This window comes from Peromyscus maniculatus, chromosome 18 (genome assembly GCF_049852395.1).
Source record: "Peromyscus maniculatus bairdii isolate BWxNUB_F1_BW_parent chromosome 18, HU_Pman_BW_mat_3.1, whole genome shotgun sequence".
NCBI lineage: Eukaryota > Metazoa > Chordata > Mammalia > Rodentia > Cricetidae > Peromyscus > Peromyscus maniculatus.
In genome coordinates this window covers 7,243,519-7,266,837 of record NC_134869.1, presented here as the reverse complement: position 1 = coordinate 7,266,837, position 23,319 = coordinate 7,243,519, and the positions used below count along the sequence as shown (strand labels likewise).

At 38.4% G+C, this 23,319-nt stretch overlaps 1 protein-coding gene across 4 annotated transcripts in view; it reads left to right on the top strand.

The window, feature by feature from the left end:
- The first annotated feature begins 12,547 nt into the window (after positions 1-12,547).
- Positions 12,548-23,319, top strand: part of LOC143269240 (uncharacterized) — an 84,469-nt gene continuing 73,697 nt past the window's right edge. For 3 of the 4 annotated variants that reach the window (XM_076554302.1, XM_076554304.1, XM_076554303.1), the window contains exons 1-6: positions 12,549-12,938; positions 15,001-15,115; positions 15,274-15,447; positions 19,521-19,627; positions 20,459-20,596; positions 22,584-22,642. In XM_076554302.1, the coding sequence (XP_076410417.1) occupies positions 12,688-12,938; positions 15,001-15,115; positions 15,274-15,447; positions 19,521-19,627; positions 20,459-20,596; positions 22,584-22,642 (844 nt within the window). In that variant the 5' untranslated portion in view covers positions 12,549-12,687. Of the gene's footprint in view, positions 12,939-15,000; positions 15,116-15,273; positions 15,448-19,520; positions 19,628-20,458; positions 20,597-22,583; positions 22,643-23,319 lie in introns of all 4 variants that reach the window. The other variant, XM_076554301.1, reaches the window with a different exon arrangement.

Sequence of the window (23,319 nt, the reverse complement as noted above, 5' to 3'; positions counted from 1 at the left end):
TCAGGTCTAGATGTTGGAGGCGAGCTAGGTTCTGGTGATGCTGTATTGCTCTTCATTTTGCTGTATGTACTTCTGCCTTGACGTCTGCCCATCTCCTTGTGGTTCCTTCTTGGTCTTATCAGTGTACTTGTTTCACAAAGAGCTGACAGATTCAGGAAGACTCTCTCTCTTGTCCGAAAGGGAGTTTTCTTGTCCAACTCTTTGGTCCAGAAGGGAAGTCAGGGGCAGGCTCTGGTCCAGAATGTCAGTCGGGGACAGGCTGGGAGCTGGGGGCCGGTCTCTAAGTCTCAGGAAGTGGCTGGGGTCTTGGGCAGATAGGCGTGGGAACAGGGCGCGGAGATTGCAGGGGCTTCCGGGGGGGGGGCGGAAAAGGGGATCCCTCCCGGTGGGGCTAGAAGGGGAGCTGCCTGGTGGCCAGAACCTGGTGCCAAGTTGGGCAGGTCCTCCCGGAGTGGCTGGTGCCCGGGGATGGGGTCCGGGCTGGACCCAGGCACTCACCTCTGGTCCAGAAGGGAAGTCGTTGGGGGCAGGCTGGGAGCTGGGGGCCGGTCTCTAAGTCTCAGGAAGTGGCTGGGGTCTTGGGCAGATGGGCATGGGGGCAGGGCGCGGAGACTGCAGGGGCTGCCGGGGGCTTGGAAAAGGGGATCCCTCCCGGTGGGGCTAGAAGGGGAGCTGCCCGGTGGCCAGAACCTGGTGCCAAGTTGGGCAGGTCCTCCCGGGGTAGCTGGTGCCCAGGGATGGGGTCCGGGTTGGACCCAGGCACTCACCTCTGGTCCAGAAGGGAAGTCGGGGCAGGCTCCTTTCTCTGTCTTTTTATTGAAAGGGTATTGAAAAGAAACAGTCTTTTAAATCAATAACTATGAGAGGCCATCCTTTTGGTAAGATAGGAATTTGGTAGGTAAAGGAATTCCAGATGGTAGGGAGCCCTTTGGCTGAATGAATTACTTTGTTAATTGCTCTAAGGTCTGTTACCATTCTCCATTTACCAGGTTTCTTTTTAATAACAAATACAGGAGAATTCCAAGGGCTGGTTGATTCTTCCATATGCTGAGCATTTAACTGTTCTCCTACCAGCTCTTCTAAAGCCTGGAGTTTCTCTGCTGTTAAAGGCCATTGCTGAACCCATACAGGCTTGTCTGTTAACCATTTTAAAGGTAGAGCTGTTGGTATCTTTGGAAGATTATCAATTGTTGTGCCCTGTTCTTGTATAATATGGATGGCTGTGACCACTCAAAATAATGCCTTCTAACATTTCTCTCAGAAACATGTGCTAGTTTATTATTTGTTTCTGAGATTGGAGGGATGTTAATCTGAGTATTCCATTGTTGCAACAAGTCTTGACCCCACAGGTTCATAGCTATGTTAGCCATATATGGTTTTAATTTTCCTCTCTGTCCTTCTGGACCTATACATTCCAGCCATCTTGCACTCTGTTTCACCTGAGATAATGTCCCAATTCCTAACAGTTGAACGTTTACCTCCTGAAGAGGCCAAGCTGGATGCCAAAATTCTGGTGTAATTATGGTAACGTCCGCACTTGTGTCTACCAGACCAGACAACAAAACACCATTTATTTTTATCGTTAATTTTGGTGTCTGTTCATTAATAGATGTTTGCCCAAACATTTTGTTTATGTTTTCTCCTGAATTTTCTATTCTCTCTGTTTCATCATCCTGACCAGCATGATTTATTCCAATAGGCATTTGGTTGTTTAATTGCTATGAGCAGGGGTTTCCTCTATGGCTGCAGGAAAGATTTGAATTGGATTTGCTATGGGGGCCTGCATGAGGCCCCTCCGGGAGTTTCCCGAAAACTGAGGCAAAGGATTACCCTGTCTGTCCTGTGTTGATCTACATTTGTTGGTCCAGTGTTTTCCCTTACCACACCTTCTGCATACTCTAGAAGGAAGAGGCATTCTGTTGCCATTGTTCCTTGAAGAATCAATGTGTCTAGGAATGACCTGTTTACAGTCCCTTTTCAAATGACCTTGCTTTCCACATCCAAAACATTTAACACTCCTCAAACCTTTTGAAATTGCTTCTCCTACCCACATATCATCATGGTCATGAACCTCAACATTAACCGTGTCTCTAATCCAATCTTCCAAAGGAGCAGATCTTGCCTTTAATGGCCTGATTATTCTTTTGCATGCTGCATTTACATTCTCAAATGCCAAAGCTTCAATTATTGCCTTACTAGCTTCTGATTCTGCGACCATTCTCTCTACTGCTGAAGCAGTCTTTGTAAAAAATCTGTGAAAGATTCTTTTGGGCCTTGCATATCCTTTGTAAATGATTCAGGTTTTTTTTCCTGGTTCTTCAACTCGGTCCCATGCATTCAAGGCTGCCGTTGGACATAAAATTAGGGTTTGGACATCATATAAACATTGTGTTTGTACTGAAGCATATTGGCCTTTTCCAATAAGCTGATCCTGACAAACTTGTATTCCTTTATCCCTCCATTGTTTTTCTATGTTTTTAGCTTCATCCTTTAACCATGTTAGAAATTGAAGTCTCTGACTGGGTTCCAGAACAGCTTGTGCCAGCTCCTGCCAGTCCTGTGGTACAATCCTATTATATATTGACCAAGAGTTTAACATTTGCTTTACATATTGGGAATGCATGCCATAAGATACTATTGCCTCCTTAAACCTTTTAAAATCCAACAGTTCAATTGGAGCCCAAATATTTTGTGTAATCATTTGATCAGGCAACTGCTGTACGGTTACAGGATAAATTAACGGTGATTGTGTGAAAACAGGCTTTCTTTGGATCAACCTTATGATCCAAACTTGAAAGAACTTCACTGTTAATTTCTTCTGTCTGAATTTTTACAGGTTTAACAAGTTTTTCTAAAGCTGTCATCCTGTCACTTAAATCGACTATCTTTTTAAATAGTAAAATGAGGATAAGCATAGTGATAAACTGCATAATTCCAATAATACTAATCTTCTCATATAGTTGTTCCATTGTCAGACTGCCTAAAATTTCAAACAAAACCCAATTTTCTTCCAATGTACACATAAAACCCATTTTTTTAAATGTGGAAAAACTTTGTTTTTTAAATAGTTTCCTTTATGACTTACCAAATCTGCGTAGAACAGTAGAAATCCGAGCGAATTTCAAAACAGCCACCTAGTGTCCTAGGTGTGAATCCAGAGAGAGAGAGAGAGAGAGAGAGAGAGAGAGAGAGAGAGAGAGAGAGAGAAAGCGAAAGTGAAAGCAAAGGCGTAGCCGGCTAAAGCTTAAATCCAGCCACTTGTTCCCTGTTGAGCAGAGTCAATGCTTGGCTTTACAGGCAGGGGCCCTGTTTAGCAGGGCAGGCCTGAGTTGTTTGTAGCACTGGCTATAAGCAAGCAGTTCCCAGTTAGTCCGGCCTGAGGCCAAGCAGACCTGGGCGGGGGCTAGGGAGCTGGCTGCTTGGACTAGGGAGCCAACCCCAAGCAGTTTTTAATGGATTCTTGTCACGTTGGGCGCCAGATGTAGATGTAACCAATCGTCTTATTAAAATAAGAAACACAGAGCCAATGTAAAAGAGAAAGCCGAGAGGTCAGAGCTCAGACCTAAAATCTTAACTCCTGCATGCAGTACTCCTAGCTTCCCCGAGAGAGAGCTTCTTCCTGTTTGTCTATCTTTAAATATTCTTTCTGTTCTGCCTTCTCATTGGATGTAAACCCAACCACATGACTGCCTCATCACTGCCTGTAAGTACTGCCCTCCGAGTCTTAAGGCATATGTCTCCAATACTGACTGTATCCCTGAACACACAGTAATCTACCTAGCTCTTCTAACCACCATGCTCTTGCTATGGCTCTAATAGCTCTGACCCCAGGGCAACTTTATTTATTAACATACAATTAAAATCATATTTCAGTACAAATAAAAACATCACCATAGTTGTATAAACTGTAGAAACTACAGAGGTCAAGTAGTGTTCCTCATAATGTTTTCCTCCCACCAAAAATCACTCAAAAACATTCAATATAAATCTTTTATTTGTGTGCACTAACATTTATATTCCTCACTGAAAATAATAGAAATAGTCAAAGTTTGATAGATGGTTGTGTGTTCCTCTTCCTGTGCTCTTTCATTTTCTTGTTGTTTCTCACTAGTTTCCTGGGGATATCACTCTCCCATCTCCGTAAATTACTCTTGGGTTTCTTTACTCATTACTTCGTATATTTCTGAAAGTTTATTCAGTGCGGCCTTGATCAGCCACCATCTTAATAACACAATGTGCTGACAAACTCCAAGTTCTCTGAAAGTTACTTCTGACATCTTAACTTACTTTTGATAGAGGTGATTGAAGCTTGCTGTGAATTTTATAATTTACAAATCAACAAACTAACTTGCTTTCCCAATTTTGGGTTTAATTGAGGTGACCCAAAATGCCCTAAATCCCCCTCAGGAAATTGATATTAGATACTGATGTTAGGCATAGCATGCATCTAATTCATATGTATGCTGTGAATATAACTATTGTCAAAAATGGCCATTCTTATGTATTTGAATTGAAGTTCCATACTGACTTCCTTTGAATTAAAGTTCCTTAAAAATCAAAGCCAATTTTGCTGTGCATTTAGATTTTGCTCTTGACACATTTCAGTTTTTATCAATAGTATACTTCATAACTATGTTAAAAACAGTATAAAGACTAATAATGATGTGTGTATAGCACATTACATACCACATTTCACTCAGTAGGTATATCATGCATGGCACAATGATATGTATTAAGAATTGGTTTTAAGTGTTGCCAATCATTGTTGTACATTATGAATTATAAATGACATTTATCTTTAGCTTAATTAAAATGTAAGAAAAATCAAATCTCAAACTCAGTGCTGTGCCATATTTACAATCCAGGCTACCTGGAGGCTGAGGTCTCAGGAGCATACATTTACAGCAGAACAAGTCTCAAGTTTTGAAGAGATCAACTTAGACTTGAAAATATATACTTGTTCTGTACATTCAGTATTTCTTATATGTATATGTTTTAGGTCTAAATACATGGGACTGGATAATCTGTCCTGGTACACATCTCTGGAAAAGACTAATTCTTTCTCTGTCAGAGGTCATAAATATTTCTTACAGACCATCTAGTGATGAGCTCTCATGAGATTTTCCTTATCCAAATTAGCATTTCAACTGATGGTTTCATTTTTCAGATCTCATTTAAGCAGCCATATTATTGAGATTTCATAGGTATAGCTTCCCTGCCATAGCTGGAAGACACAATCTTTTAACAGATATATTAATACTCCAACTCTTATCTTTCCACCTCTTTTTCAGTGATGTTCCTTGACCTGGAGATGTAAGAGTTGTGGTGTAGATATTTCAGCCTGAGTTTTGTAAATATGTAAATACAGATGTAATTTATGAATACTCTAACTAGAACCTTATACCAGTGTGTACAGACCTATAAAGAGCTATCCATTATATGTGCATTTAAGATGGATTTTTATTTTTCTAGGTGAAAGATTAATCACAAAATTTCTTTTTTTATGTTTTTTTTGTTTTCTTTTATTTAATAATTTAATTTTACACATCAGTCACGGATTTCCTTGTCCTTTCCCCTCCCGCACCCCCAAACCCCACCTTCCCCCCAACCCACCCCCCATTCCCATCTTCCTCAGGGCAAATCATAAAATTTCTTGTATGATATAAAAAGTTCTACTCTAATTCCTTTACTCTCTGTTACTGGATTTGAGAAACATATTCTTCTTCCCACTAATCCAAATAGTCTAAAAAGCTACAGGGTCCATGCACTCATAAGAGGAAGCCATTTCTCCTAGGTTAGTGATGCATTATATAAATGCTTGTCTAAAGGAATGGGACAGAATGTACATTCTCATGCACCCTGGTTAGAACTGTATTTCACAAGTTCTCTAATAAGGTATTTATAATAAAATGATATAGACCTATAATGACCAGAGAAAATGTCTTCCTCTGAAATAGAATCCTTATGAGGTATTCATCATAGGAGTTCTCTCATGGCCTGAAAGAATGCCACATCTTTACACCTTCTGTTTAGTAATCATCTCTATTCTTCCAGAGCAATGCATTTGATTGATAATCATGTAAGGAGAGTATGTTCTTGAAAGATAGATTTCTTTATTCCAGATGAAATATCCTCAAATATAATTTTTCAAATTAAATGGACAGTTCTTATTTTCTTCCTTCTGTATATTGTAATAGGAGTAATGCCAAAGATATTTTCCATAACACTTACATTCCTATAATGAGCTGGAGGAAATGTGGGCTTATAAAATGGGACCTGTGTTATATAGAAGAAATATTGACTATAGACACATGAATCTCTCCCACCTGCCTATTCCCAAATAATGAGATGGAGGTTTATTATCAATTACAAACTGTTTCGTGTATGGCTCAGGCTTATTGCTAGCTAGCTCTTACCTCTTAGATTAGCCCATTTCTATTAATTTATGTATTGCCATGTGTTTCGTGGCTTTACCTGTGTTCTATTACATCTTGCTCCTCTAGAGGCATGCATTGTCATCCCTAACTCAATCTTTCTTCTCCCCGTATCTCTCCTTGGATTTTTCACCTGGCTCTAAGCTGCCTTGCCATATAGGCCAAAGAGCTTCATTCATCATCCCATAAGAGCAACACCTATTCGCAGGGTTCGGAAAGACCATTCCACAGCAATCGACAAAACTTTCATTGTGGATTGGAGAAATTAGCCACATTCTTATCCAGCTACATAAATAGAAACTACTCATTTTGTGTTAATCATGCCTCATAGACTACATTTCAATTATCAAATATTGGATGAACGTGGTGTCTTCCAACCTTTTATGTAACCAATTTCAAAAAATTCTAACATTCTTCTTGTCCATAGTGCTATAAGATTTAAAAATGTGATAGTGTATACTTTTCACACAGCTTCTTCATTAATTGTAAAGAATGCACCATTCATAAACTTTTGTTTTGGAAAACAACAGTGTTTTGTTTTCTTCTCTATCATGTAACTGCATTATCCAATTCGGTAACTATTTCTTCAGGGTGAAAATCTACCTAGATCATGCTCATGTGTTATATATCCTAAAATGAGAATACAGAATCTTGGTACATAAAAAGAATATATTCATTCATGACAAAATTTTAACGTAAGTTTCTGTCATGAAATGAAAAAAAAAAACACCATGGACATGATATCTTCTAGACACAATGGATCTGATGCACAAGTGAATTCATAAAGACTGTGGCAGAACACAAAAAACTTGCACAGGTTCAACTACATGGAGTTCCAGCATTGAGGAGGGTGAAAAATGAAATAGGGTTCCTATCCCTAACAAAGAAGGTATCTGAAATGTATACCTACAAGATAAGGGAAAACCTGTTTTCTATAATGGAGTGACTCTGTGTGTACAAAATCCCATGGCCAAGAGTAGTTGGCCAACAAAAATGAATTCCAGGTTTTTTTGTGTATGTGTCAGGGGGAATTTGTGTTTTCTCATTTTTGTTTTTATATTCGTTTTTGTGGTATTATTGCAAAAGAAAAAGAAAAGAGAAGACAAAAGCTTAGGTTCATAATGTGGAAGGGAGGATCTGGCATGAGTTGGGGCAAGGGAAAGCTTGATCAAAATATCTTGCATGAAATTTTGAAAACCAGTAATCTTGTAATTGTTAAAAAATATGGATCTAAAAAAATAAACATTTTAAACATTAAAAAAGTAATTTATAAAAGGAACAATAGACAGCTAACAACTACTGAAAGAGGGAAAATTAGTCTTTTCCAGGGATAAGTCCCCTAGTGGTCATGCAACAGTATTTAATCACACACTCTAAATAGCCAGACCTCCAACTTAGGAAGGAACCTAAGGCTCTTGCTCAGTGAGTTTCCCATGACCTTCATGTACATACCCTCTGCTCATCCATGCCTTTTCAATCATGTCCATTCTTGCTCTTTTAACAATAGCTAGGAAATGAAAAAAATCTTAATGTAGTTCAACTGATAGATGGATAATGAAAATGTGGTACATATACACAAAAGCAACATGAAGTGGACTCAGCACGTTATATTCTCTCTCTCTCTCTCTCTCTCTCTCTCTCTCTCTCTCTGTATATAAAACAGTAATAATTTTAAAAAGAGGCTATCAGTTTAAGAGGTAATGGAAAAACAGAATAATTTGGAAGGTGAAAACATTGGAAGAGATCAAGGAGGGAAAGAAAAAGGTAAAGTGATATATTTATATGTTAATCAAAATATAATATGGAATTAAAAAACCAGAACTGGAGATATTCTGTAGTGCTTAAAGTGTTTCTTACTCTGCATTAGAACTCAAGTTTAGTTCTTAGAATGCAGTTCAAGTGGGCACAACTGCCTGTTACTTCAACTACAGGGAATACAACACTTTATTCTAGCCACCTCAAGCACCTTCACACACATAACATAGAAAAACACAGAGAGACAGAGACAGAGAAATTTATTTTTCATATATTTGTATTTTATTTTATTTTTTTCTTTAGAGTTTTTTATTCATTTTACATACCAATCAAAGATCCCTTCTTCCCTCCCTCTGCCCCTCCAGCTTCCCCTTCCCAACCCACCCTTCATTCCCTCCTACAAGAAGGTAAGGGCTCCCATGGGGAGGTACATTTAGTACAGGCAGGTCCAAGCCCCACCCCCTGAACCAAGGCTATGCAAGGTGTCCCATCATAGGTAGTGCTCTCCAAAAAGCCTTCTCATGCACCAGGGATGGATTCTGATCCTACTGCCAGGGGGCCCCTTAAGCAGATGAAGCTACACAACTGTCTCACGATGCAGAGGGCCTAGTCCAGTCCCATGCAGGCTCCACAGCTATTGATCCAAATTGCATGAGTTCCCACTAGTTTGGTTTGGTCATCTCTGCAGGTTTCCCAATCATGATCTTGATGCCCCTTGCTCATACAATCCCTCTTCTCTCTCTTTGACTGGACTCCTGGAGCTTGGCCTGATGCATGGTTGTGGATCTTTGCATCTGCTTCCATCAATTACTGGAGAAAGGCTCTATGATGACAGTTAGGGTATTCACCGATCTGATTACCAGGGTAAGCCAGTTCAGGCACCCTCTCCACTATTGGTAGTAGTCTAAGCTGGGGTCATCCTTGGGGACTCCTGGCAACTTCTCTAGCACTAGTTTTCTCTCTATACCCATGATATCTCCCTTTATCATGGTATCTCTTTCACTGCTTTCCCACTCCATCCATTCCAGTTCCCTTATGTTCTCAACCATCCCCTATCCCCTAACCTCCATTGCCCACCCCTCATCCCCAGTTTACTCATGGAGATCATCTATTTCCCCTTCCCAGGGCAATCCATGTGTCCCTCTTTGGGTACTCCTTGTTAGCTAGCTTCTCTGGAGCTGTGGGTTGTAGTCTGGGCAAGTACATACCATGTTTGAGTGAGTGTATACCATGTTTGTCCTTCTGAGTCTGGGTTACCTCACTCAGGATGATATTTTCTAGTTCTATCCATTTGTCTGAAAATTTCATGATGTCATTGTTTTTCACTGCTGAGTAGTACTCCATTGTGTATATGTACCACATTTTCTTAATCCATTTTTCTGTTGAGGGGCATCTAGGTTGTTTCCAGGTTCTGCCTATTACGAATAATGATGCTATGAACATAGTTGAGCATGTGTCTTGTGGTGTGATTGAACATTCCGTGAGTATATGCCATAGAGTGGTAGAGCTGGGTCTTGAGGAAAATTGACTCCCAATTTTCTGAAACACCATCATATTGATTTCCAAAGTGGCTGTATAAGTTTGCACTCCTACCAGCAGTGGAGGAGTGTTCACCTTGCTCTACATTCTCTCAAACATACGCTGTCTTCAGTGTTTTTGATCTTAGCCATTCTAACAGGTGTAAGATGCTATCTCAGAATCAGTTTGATTTGCATTTACCCGATGGCTAAGGATGTTGAGCAATTTGAGAAATTTAATTTTTTTAATTTAAGAATTTTTTATTCATTTTACACACCAGTGACAGATCCTCCTCTCATCCCTCCTTCCACTCCCCCACAGCCTTCCTCCCCCTGACCCAACCCCCATCCCCTCCTCTGAAAGCGAAAGGCCTCCCATGGGGAATCAGCAGAGCCTGCTACATTCAGTTGAGGCAGGACCAAGGCCCTCCCCCTTGCATCATGGCTGAGCATGGTGTCCCACCATTGGTAATAGGCTTCAGAAAGCCAGCTCATGTACCAGGGATAGATCCTGATCCCATTGCTAGGGTCCCTTCAAGTAGACCCAGCTACACAACTGTCTCTGGTGTGCAGAGGGCCTAGTCCAGTCCCATGTGGGTTCCACAGCTGTCTAAAGTTTGTGAGTTCCTATGAGCTTGGTTCAGTAGTCTCTGTATATTTCCCCATCATGATCTTGACCCTCTTGCTCATAGAATCCCTCCTCCCTCTCTTGGATTGGACTCCCTGAGTTTGGCCTGGTGCTTGGCTATGGATCTCTGCATCTGCTTCCATCATAATGATGACAGTTATGCTATTCACTAATCTGATTACCCAGGTAGGGTAGTTCAGGCATCCTCTTGACTATTTCTGGTAGTCTAATCTGGGGTTGTCTTTGTGGATTCCTGGGAATTTCCTTAGCACCAGGTTTCTCCTTAATCCCATAATTTCTCTCTCTATCAAAATATCTCTTTCATTGCTCTCCCACTCCATCCATCCCCCCCTTGACTATCCTGTTCCCACATGTTTTCATCTCCCATCCCCTCCCCATATTGCCCACCATCACCAGTTTACACATGGAGAACTCATTTATTACCCCTTCTCAAGGTGATCGATGTATCCCTCTTAGAATCCTCCTTGTTTCCTAGCTTCTATGGAGTTGTGGGAAGAATAACTACTATATAAATAAAATTTAAAATAATTAGAAATGAAACATCTATAATTACAGTGAGGATACAAATAAAACAACTGAATGTATAAGAAAATTAATACACAACTTGGATGTGAAATTCAGGAGAAAGAATGTGAAAACTATCACAGTAATTTTTCCAACATAATATTTGTATTGCTTGTTGGGAATTGCAAAAAGTGTGTAACAATCACATTAGCTTCCCATTTCTCCCAGGTCCACCACCCAACACCTGTGTACCTGCTCCAAATACACCAAGTAGAATTTGTGTTGCTCATGTACTCATTGGAGTCACTGGCTATTGGGAATTTCACTTTTGCAGGTTTTTTTTTAATGGAAATATGTCTCTATACACAAAGCATAGAAATTCTTTCAAAAGAATCAGCATTAGAGTGAAAATCCAGTACAAAAACATTAGAGATATAAAGGTATGTGTATTATTATATTTAGATATTAATAAATTAAAAGTAATGAGCACATCTTTTATGATCCCTGAGATGCTACTGTTCAGAGATTGCGTTTGTTAATTTTCTGTTTCTATGATAAAACATCATGACCAGAAGCATCTTACAGAATGAAGAGTGTATTTAGGCTTTAAGTTCCAAAAGCATAGGAGTCTATCATGGTGGGGAGACTTAGCACAAATGGCCAACCTGGGGGCAGGAAAAGGAAGCTTAGAGGTTCCATCTCAACCACACTCAGGAAGCAGAGAGCAAACACAATGGGCAGAGACTATGACCATTCAAGGCCTGTCTCCAGAGACAGATGTCATCTATCAAGGCTCCATCTCCCAGATGTTCCACATCCTCCCCAATTAGCACCACCCTCTGGGACCAAGTGTTCAAATAGCTGAACCTGTGTGGGACATTCTCGTTCAAAAGTAGCTCAGACAGCAAATATAAGTATCTAACACTACAGATAGTGTGTGGAGATTTTCAGGGATAGAAAATATGCTCTATGAAACAACAGCAGAAATTTCCTCATATCAAGAGAAATAAATACACCCAGGTGCACAGAATAAATTTAGAATCACAACAGACATGACCAGATAAAAACTTCTCCTCTTAGTATTGAAATCATGTAAAACTAAAAACATCTTTTCATTTCATTTTCTTAAGGAGGTTCTCACTATGCAGCTCTGGCTCATTAGACCAGGCTGACCTAGAACTCACAGAAATCCATATGTCTCTGCCTCCTGCCAAAGGCTGGGATTAAGGTGTGTACCATCACTCCTGAGCTCACAATAATAGTAATTTTACAGCTTTTCACTACATTGAAAATTCAAAGAACACTGAACCAAAAATATCAGGGAGAAGCTTCAAGAGAGAAATTTCCTTACAAAGACATGCCCATCCTTGACCTCTTAGTGAAAAAGGAAATAAAAAACCAACACTCAGTAAAATAAGAACAAAACCAAAAAAAGATATCATAATGAGTAATTACACCCCCAAAGAAAGTAAGTACCAATCAAGATTGTTTTGGGGAATAAAGAAATAAAGAGATCGAGATCTTGCAGGATATACACAAACTAAAGCCCAGGAGACCACCACGCTTACATTGCACATGCGCAGTGAGCACTATTTGCTCCATGAAACTGTCAGTTATGCCTGAGGAAGAACGAGCATGCTTTTGTTTACCAGTGTTGCTTAGCAACGACTGTTCTATAACTGGATGCTTCGGTTTGACTGGTCAAACCATAGCCTCGCACTTGTGGGAGTCACAGAGTCAGGCTCTGGTTGTTAGACGGTCAGTGGTTAAAAGTCCATCATTTCCTAAAATTACTTAGTGTTGAGTTGATAGAAAGGTGGTCACAGCTATGTTGTCCATCCTGAGGAAGCTCTTATGCTTTAAGAAGGAGCCGAAAACTCCCTTGGGGTTTTGTGATGGCCCAAGCAGGACAACGAGATACTTGTCCTGCTTTTACTGTGGAACTGAAGACAGGTACTGCCAGCCTTATGACCCTGAAAATGAATTTCATGAAGCTGTATGCATGGGAAAGCTCAAAACGGTGCGGCGTCTCCTCAAGAAGAAGAATTTTCATGTGAATGATGAGGATGAAGGGAAACGGTAAGAACACTTGGAAGCTAATGATGAGGGGCCTTGAGGAAATCGGGTGATGGGAGAAGCCTACCTTGACTAGCTCTGTTGAGGGCAACAGGGGTGAGGAGAGACCAGCTGTGCTTTCTGGACTACAGTCTCCTTGGTACCCGTGATCACACAGAGGTCCAGTGTCCAGATCTTCTTCTGGAGCAGGAGAACCATAGACCAAAGCTCCAGCAGGTTTACTGTCACCCCGCAATCCCCCTATGGAGCATTTTCTTATGGAGCATCGAATACACAATGGAATAATCTAACAAACTATAAAGAAATGGGATTTAATTTCAATGTACCTATTAAACACAATGTTGTGTAAACTGTAGAAACTACAGAGATCAAGTAGTGTTCCTCAATGTTTTCCTCCCACCTAAAATCACCCAAAAACATTCACTATGAATCTTTTATCTGTGTGTACTAACATTTATATTCCTCACTGAAAATAATAGAAATAATCAAAATTTGATAGATGGTTGTGTGTTCCTCTTCCTGCTGTGTTCCTCTTTCATTTTCTTGTTTTTCACTAGTTTCCTGGGGATATCACTCTCCCATCTCCTTAAATTTCTCTTACGTTTCTTCACTCATTACTTCATGTGTTTCTGAAAGTTTATTCAGTGTGGCCTTGATCAGCCACCATTTTAATAACACAATGTGCTGACAAACTCCAAGTTCTCTGAAAGTTACTTCTGATATCTTTACTTACTTCTGATAGAGGTAAATGGAACTTGCTGTGAATTTCATGATTTACAAATCAACAAACTATCTTGCTTTCCCAATTTTGGGTTTGTTTGAGGTGGCCCACAGTGTACTAAATCTCCCTGGTGAAACTGATATTAGACACTGATGTTAGGCTTAGCACGTATCTAATTCGTATGTATGCTGTGAATTTAACTATTGTCAAAAATGGCCATTCTTATGTATTTGAATTGAAATTCCATACTTAGTTCCTTTGAATTAAAGTTTCTTAAAAATCAAAGCCAAGTTTGCTGTGCATTTAGATTTTGCTGTTGATACTGTTCAGTTTTTATCAATAGTACATTTCATTACTTTCTTTAAAAAATCCAGTAAAAGTCTAGAAATGTTTTATATACTTGGATATGTATATATATATATATATATATATATATATATATATATATATATATGTATGTATGTATATCATATTATATATCACATTTCACTTAGTAGAGACATCATGCATGGCACAAATGACATGCTATCTTATGTATTAAGAATTGCCTTTAAGTTTTGGCAGTCACTGTTGTACATTATGAATTGTAAATGACATTTCAATTTTAGCTGAGTTAAAATGTGCAAAAAACCAAATCTCAAGCTCAGTGGTGTGTCATATCTACAATCCAAGCTCTTTGAAGCCTGAGGCAGCAGAAGCATAAGTTTATAGTAGAACTTGTCTCAAGTTTTGAAGAGATATCCTTAGACTCTAAAGTTTATACTCCTTAATATATTTACAAAATAGAGATAATGGAACTAATATTGACTTGAAATATGTTTATTATAGTGTTAACGTTCATAACTTAAATACCTAAAAGATTGTTCAGTTGTTGTTGAAGAATATTTTCTGAATAGTTGCAAAAAATCTAATTGAGTCCTCCTAATTTGATAGAAGTATTCCTTTTAACACTCATTTTCTGGACAAGAATTCACAACACAGGAAGGCTGAGAAGTAGTTGGTTGATGGCAATGTCTAGAGTAGGATTCAAACTGAAAATGAGTTCACCCAATAGTCATGTTTTTTTTGTTCAAATAGGCTGCTCTTTACTACGTAGTTCACTAATAGAGCACTTCTCTAGGCTGCAGCAGGTGTGTGTATTATTCACATTGCCATAAATGATAGTTGTAGTAAATTTTTAAATACAGTAAATTATAAGAGCAAATAAAAATAAATTTTGAAGTTAAATATTTTTAGAGGTCTATGGACTTAAATGTTATATAATATTTATAAATGCCAGAGTGATTGTGTATGTTGATAATAGTGCCTTACAGTTTTCCTTCAAAATGTCTCTCATTCCCACAGAACTGCGCTCCACTTTGCGTGTTTCTATGGTCATATCGATATGGTTCATTTACTGTTATTTAAGGACTGTAAGATAAATGCCCTTGACAATCAAAAGTCCACACCACTAATGAAGGTATTTCAAAGACTTCAATTTCAGTAATTAAGTTGATCTAAGTGTTTAGAACGAAAGTAAAATTAAAGTCACTTAAATATAAATCATGGTGAAAGCTGGGGGAAGTTTCTCGTGTATTCTTTAAATTAACAGTGTTTTCCTGGTAACAATATCCACAGGCTATACAGAGCTGGGAGATAGAGATCGTGTCTGTCCTACTTCATCATGGAGCAGATCCCAATATTAAAGACTGCAATGGAGAAGCAGCGATCCACCATGCAGTGTATGTAGACAGGCCAGATATTGCCAGCAGTCTTCTTGAATTTGGGGGAAACATTGAAGATACTACAAAGGTAAAGATTTTCTAAATTGAATTCCCAAGTATTTGAAAACTATATGCTTTAACAGTTGTCATATCTTGGTCCAAATTTTTCATGTTTAGAAGTTTAAGTATTACTTGACCGGCCCTTTGAAATAACTTGATCGGTATCCATCTAAGTATTGATATGTTGTTATTGTTTTTTACCCCCATTGAGTCCAATTTGTGCTGCCCACATACTCTTGGGTATATGACCATCCACTGGAGCATGATCAGTCCACCCAGGCCACACCTTTAAATGAAAATGTCTATCCAGTCCTAGCAGCTGTAACTATAGAGAAGTCCTCAGCTCAGAGCAGACCTTCATGCTAAATTCCTACTTGCATAATGAGATTTTGTGTCACTTGAGCTTCCAAGGGTCTTCTGCATGTTTTCACGGTGACTGTGATGTCATATGAACATCTACGCTGGTGTGCCCATGAGACACTCTTTGCTTTTGATCATCCAGTGGACCTGGCTCTTACAAGCTTTACCCTGATCTTCTACAGTGACCCCAGAGACTTGAGAGGGGGTTTATATCAATAAGGTTAGAAAGATGGATGGGTACAGAAGAGGGGTGCATTTGGAAAGTAGTGAAAGGGAAGGGGTGAATATGATTAAATTGCATTGAATATAGCTCTCAAAATTATTTCCAAATGGGGAGAAGTAAATGTTAATTTATTGAAATCAGTATTAGAGAATTTAGCTTACTTTTATGGAGCCATAGAAAATATTTATAAAAATAGATAATGGACTAAAAGGATTATTTGACTTACATTTCCAAGTTACTATATATTACTGGGGAAAGCACAGAATCAGGATCTTGAGAAAGCTGTTGACATATCATCTATCCTCAAGAGAGGGAGAAATGAATGAGTCCAGAGTGCCTGTTTGCTTACTATGCAGCTATCTCTGTAAAGTCTTACACAGCCATGTTCTGAAACAAGGCTGTGGTGCCGCCCACCAGGGGCTGGGTTCTCTTCATTGGTTAGCCATCAAGATAACTTCCTATAGGCAGCTGGAGATAGCTTGGTCCGTGGTATCAGGAACTTGTGATCCTTCCTTTCTCCTCTTATCTCCACAGAAACAGAATCAGTGGCCCCTTGAAAAACTCAGAATAGGTGTACCCCAAAACTGCCTACATACCAATATCACACCCATCAAATATCCAATTCCAAAAGTTTCAACACCTACCCAAAATATTGACAAGCTGTGCTGGGATATAAATCACTTCAGGCTGTGGGTGATACTTAACCTTCAAACTGCTATCACAGACTGAATATTTGCAACTGAAGCATGGTACATTGCACTACAAGCACTTGATTTCCACACATCCATTAGTACGCATGCAGCAGAGGTTAAAATTTTAGTAAACAAACCAAATGGCTATGGAACAGCGCAGTCCATTCATACCTCCGTTTTCTCCAGGAACGCAGTGCATGCTCAATCTCTAGGAGAATTTTAAAAACTATGCTTCATCCTGACTATAACAAATCAAATCATTTTGCTTTTGAGCCCCTATGATGGAATGGTTCCCTGCAGGAGGTACTTCCACGATCCAAACTCCAAGTGTGTTTTATTTGCTAACAAACCAGAGCTGTATTCCCCCATTTCACCTGCTTTGCCAATACAGGTATTTCATTCTACTAGCCTTATTTCTTAGTGCTTTGATATAAATTTAAGATGTCTGAAGATTCCTTTTCTCCTTTGGCAGTTTGCAGAGCACCACAGATTCTAAGGAAGCTAGTACTTGGGTAGGAATCACTGGGTTAGTTCCAGCTTTATTCCTGCCAGTCTTCCCTCCAAAGGATTTGGTGTCTTTTGTAACAAGATCTTACACTTAAGTGACTGGAGGCAACCAAGAGCAGGGGTAGTAGCTCATATTGTTTGGGAAATCTCTGGAACTCCCAAAAAGCCTAGGGAATTTTTACCTACCTGGCACTGTGTCTTTTGTTAGCTGTGGAGTTGGGCAAGGCTTTTTCACTCCTGTCAATTACAATACATCTTCTTAATCTCACAGATATTGATAATCCTAAAATCAGCATAGACTTCCAATATTAATTTTTTAGATAGGGTTTCACTATGTAGCCCAGACTTTCCTAGAAGTCATGATCCTCCTGCAATACCCTGCACTCTCTTGATGGGATTACAGTTGTGCCTTCATTTCTGAATCACCTAATGTTTAAAATACTTTTAAATTATTGCTCTATTTTGATTCCTGCTTAGATTGTTTTCTAAGCAAAATATAAATCAGAAAGAAAGCAATGCCTTGCCCATCTCTAAAACTTCAATTACACAGATCTGTATAGCTATAGCACAGTACAGTCACTCAGTAAATTGGACTTAGATGCAATGATGATTAAAATGCAGCAAATACAGAGTATAACAGAGATCCACAACTAGTGAAAATGCAAAAACCAAAGGAGCATGGGTGCCTACCACAATCCTACATCTACAATACAACACCCACACTTAAGTTTTAGGTGACACTGAGAAAGAAAGTTCTAAAGAAAAAAAGCCCAAACAATCAAACAAACAAACAAAAAAACAAAACAAAAAAAACCTCTGAGTTCCAGTGACCAGGATGACTGTTGCAGAAAAGTGTCTTCTAGATACAGAAGGGATAATTCATCTATGAAATCTCAATAATATGGTTGCCTAAATAAGACCTGCACAAGGAAAACACCAGTTGACATGCAAACACTTGATAGGGGAAACTTCAAAACTACACTCGTAAATAAAGAGTTGCCCATTATCCATAACTGCTGAGAGTAGATTTCAATTTTCTCCAGCGATACACTCTAAACTCCTCAATAGTTTATCCAGCCACAGTGGCCATCCTTAAACACACACATTTACACACATGCACATACACACACATGAACACACACACAAACCAACACACATACAGGAAGAGAGGGAGACAGAGGGGGAGGGAAAAAGAAAAGGAGAGGCAGAGACATAAAAAAGAGGCACACAGAGAGTCTGTTCACATTACATGGAACCAGTAAGTTGTACAAAATACACATGTGTGTGTGATAGTAATAAAAAACATGTCCTGAATTTCAGAGGGAGTTAGGGGGAGTTGGAGGAGTGAGGGTGTAGAAACTACGTAAATACAGATATCATGTAGGAAATTGTCTAAAAATAATATAAATAAAAAACATTTTAAAAATGTACTGGATTTTCTAAACACTAAAACAGTTTTCAACTTGTAACAGGACAGAATACATTTCAAGGTAAGCAATAAAAGATTCTTTGAGTTGGGCAGTGTTGGCGCACGCCTTTAATTCGAGCACTCGGGAGGCAGAGGCAGGCAGATCTTTGTGAGTTCGAAGAATGAAAAAAGATTCTTTGAGATTGTACTCATTTTGAGGTCATTTCTTTGGTGACCTGTTCAGAGCAAGAGGCAGACATTGTTACCCCTGGCCCTTCCTGAATGGAGAATCAAGCAGAGCTTCCTCTGTGTCCTCAGCAAATACCACATCATTACAATACTCAGAGAATTGTGCCTGAGAAACAACTTTTGCTGTCGCTCATGTTTGCCCCACAGAAGATTTGCCAAACAGTACTTCAGAAATCAGGTTTTAAATACTGGACAATTCCATAGTTTTGTCATCATGCTTAATTGAATTTTTCTGTTGGGAAATGGTACATCTGCCACATAACTGTCTTTTGAAATACAGGAGAATTTTTGACATAGAAAAGACAATTTTGCTCATCCATGCAACTTAGGATCTAACACCTTTGCTACTGGGTGTCTCTTTAGATAAACTCTGAGGGGAGAGGGCCATGGCTTCAAAGTACTATCACAACTTCTGTGACAGGAACCATAGGTCCATGGGTGTCACATGAGTTCTGTAATGGACTAGAGGACTTTGTGATGACTGTAGCCGTGGTTAGAATATTGCAATCTTGAGGATCGTTAGAAGGTGCATTAGGCTAATAAGGAAAAGACTACTGTGGTCAAGTCTATGGTAAACATTATGATCACAGGGCTACATACATGATTTTCAGTTCAGTTGTGAAATATGCAGTATTGTGAATGATTAATTGATATCATTACAGGATGGGTTGACCCCTCTGCTGCTAGCCCTCCGAGAAAGGAAATACTGCATGGCAGCATACCTAATCACAAACGGTGCGAATCTTCACGTATGTGATAAATATCAAAGGTACTACACTTTGCATTTTTAAAACACTGCTTGTGTTGAACATAGTCTAGAATAGTAAAAATCATTCATTTCAAATGTGTTATTGGAATAGATTAGAAAAAGTCAATAAAACATCAGTTACATATCTAAAAAATATCAATTACATGAAATGGTTATGCCAAAGAATGATAGTCAGGTTCATATTCCCTTTGATAATGAGAGGTTGTTATTTTGATTTTTATTTTGACTGCCATATGATCTTATATGAGTTGATAGCATTTTTATTAGTTTTTATATTTACAGTGTCAGTTCCAAAGTTTTCAAGTTTGCAATCACACAACCTTGTGAACAACCTTTAATCTTCAAATACTTTTGGTGGTGTGCAGAGAAGGATGATATATGAATGGTAGTTGTAAACTTACATATATGGCATGATATTAGTATCAGCAATTGAAAACATTCATTTTAACATTAAAATTATTTGATAACATTATTACTATTATTTTATGCAAATTGCAGTTCCGTATTTAACAGTGAATTATATTACAATAGAATAGAAAGGAAATGGCATTCTTTTTCATATAAAGCTTTCTGTACTTCTGGTCACTTTTCTCCAAACAGTTATTCACCATAAACAATTTAAAATACAAATTTTACTCTATAAAGTATCATAGTGGGCTAAGAAGTTTTCTAGTTTTAGCCTTGGACATATTTTAGGAATCTGAACTCTGCTTTCAGGATGCTTAAGGCTACTTAGTTAATGGTCAATTCTACACACAAAGGCTTTATACTTATATGGTAAAATGTATACAGTTCACCATTTTAGTAATCGAATTGCCTCTGTCATTCTAGAACAACACTCATGTATGCAGTCAAATGGGATTATGAAAATATTGTTGAAATTTTATTGAATAAAGGTGTTGATCACCACTTAAAGGACACATTTGGATGGACTGCTCTTTATTATGCCATTATGAGGAAACGCAAAACGTAAGTACAGAAGTTAAAACGCTATTTGAAACTAAATTCAGACATGAAATATTTACCAATGTTGTATTTTAACCAAGCGTGACTTCATTATTTAAATGCTTTTGGAATGGAAGCATTTTAGTCAACTCCACTTGCCATGAGATAAGCAAAGGGATAGATTGGTCAGAATAACAACGGGTGTACAAGAGTCTTAATCTCAAGACTGATCTGTGATGATTCTGAGAATCACACTCAGGGACTTGAATGTATGAGGCATTTATTTTACCACTCAACTTCATGGCTAAACTCTCCTTTGGAAGCCTTAATATCTTTATCTTTCAAGATCCCAGCATGCTCTGGTCGTTCCAAAAATAAAGCAATGCATGGCACAGAATTTTAGTTTTTGAGTTACTTCTTTGAATCTAAACATTTGTAGTTTGACAGAAAATCTTGATACTTATCTTCCAAATATTTCATCCAACTTATTACCTGAATGCTCAACAATCTAACATGCTCCCTCAGTCCAAGAAAGTAAAAATTCCTACATATATCAGATAGATATGGCATACATGAGGAAAACTTAGGAAGCATTTATTCATGGGGATTTAATGTGATTACACCTGTCTTTTAGTCCAGTGTTAAATAAACTTGATTATCAGGTTGTACCTACTGATCTGTATCTTTATCATAATAGTTATGGAGCCATGAGAAAAGGGTAGTTGAAAATTCAACTATGTGCTTGAAAATTCAAATTTTCTCCTAATATAACATAGTGTTCTCTGGCAGCTAAAACTCTTAAGATTTCTCCAAAGCTGTTGCTAGGCATCTGAACCTTATCACTTATTCAAAGCATTCCAGTATCCTAGAAGACCATCATGGCATGATACTTTGGAGGAGTCTCTCTTTTTAGCCATCAGATGGGTTTGCGGATATACTAAATTATCACATGAATCCAAGCACTTGCAGAAAGAGGCCAGAGATGCTTTCTTTCTTTCATAGTAATCTGTAGGCAAGGGTTCCTTTATATCATCCTCTGTAGCACAATCTGTGTTTGTGACAGATCTCTAGCGCCTTTCCCAGGGAAGTTGACAGAAAGTGATTGGCCTACTAAGTGCTTTTTCTGTGTAAAGGAACATTTTTCAAGATACTTGAATCTTTACCTCAAGATTTCAGGATATTTCACAACTCTGCCTCAAAAGGAAGACAATGAATACAATTTTGTGAATCTAAATTATATTAACTGTATTCAGTATTTAAGCCCCATCACAACCCATGAGTATACTTATAGCATTTATAAAAAACGATTTTTGTCTTCCATGTAGGTTGATGATAAGCATGGCGATTCAGGATCATTATGACAAAACTCTGATCATTGTTCCCTTCTTGGCTAAAGGAAGACCAGCAATAGAGCAACCTATGTCTTGGAATTCATTAGTGTTCTTACCATGGGCTTACTCTCACCATGGGCTTACTCTTTATTTCAGTAATATCAAATTCTGAATTCTGTAGCATTTGATAATAGGTCCATTCATGAATTACAGTGTGCTTTCATTTAGGATTCTAATCAGTTCAAGACTGAGAAGCAAGTTAGATACTGCTTTACTATTTCCATGCCTGTTTTTAGGTGGTGAAATGTTCATAGCAAACTGTTAAACTAAAGTAGGGAAATCCTGAGTTTTGGAAACTTAAGCTGGAGCCTAAGGAAACACTTTCCCAGAGCAAGAATACTTAGGACTCCTTCCTATATTAGGGCACTTTCCATCCTGTCAAGATAATCCAGATGGTTTGAATCGTAGTAAATCTACACCATTTCACTCTGTTCTTTCCTTCTAAAATGAGACACTTTGTAAAACCTTTTAGAACTAATAAATTTGAAGGGTATATCCAGATGACCTGATGGAATCTTATATTGTATTTGAAATATCTTAAATATTTAATATATTGATAAATGGTTTTCCATCCATATTAAAATAATAACATTGTCTACCACCATTTCCATACTTGGCAGAAAAACGGTGATTATTCAGCATGACTTACTCCTCTTGAGACAACAAAATTCCGTCACACGTAAGTCTTTTAAAGTTTCTTCTCTGTAGCCCTTCTTTAGATTAAAAATGTTGCATTTAGAATTTTTTCAATTCTCTGTAATTAGATATTATTTGGGTAGCTGGATCTTGAGGTAGATCCATAACCAGCTTCTTGAATAATGGCCAAACAGATTTCCATAGTGGTTATAAGTTTGTACTGCCCTTACCTTTGGGTGAGTGGATGAGTGTTCCTCTTACCCTTCACCCACAAAGAGCAGTTTTTATTTTTAAAATGCATTTAAATTATGATACAATTAATATCCTTTCCCCCTTTCCATTCCTCTTTCCAGCTCCTCCAAGGCAGTTTTAAAAATCAAGTGTCTATTGACAGCTGAATTGTTTAAGAAATTAGTTGTATGAAACTGCTTTGTTAAAAAGTTTCTCAGTTTTGCACCGGAATTACATACTTGCATGTAAAAATATTTTTCAAATTACCATACTGGGGTGACATGCCAGCTTCTCCCCAGCTCACAGCACATTTTAGTTTACTTCATACATTTTTTTCCTAAAAATGTTGACATAGTGTCTAGTTCATTAATAGTTCCACTACACTGTATTGTAATTCATTTTATTTGTTTATTTCATGTGTGAGTGTTTGCCTGCATGTACACCAGGCATGTGCACCATGTTCATGTCTGGTGCTTGTGGGAGAGAGAA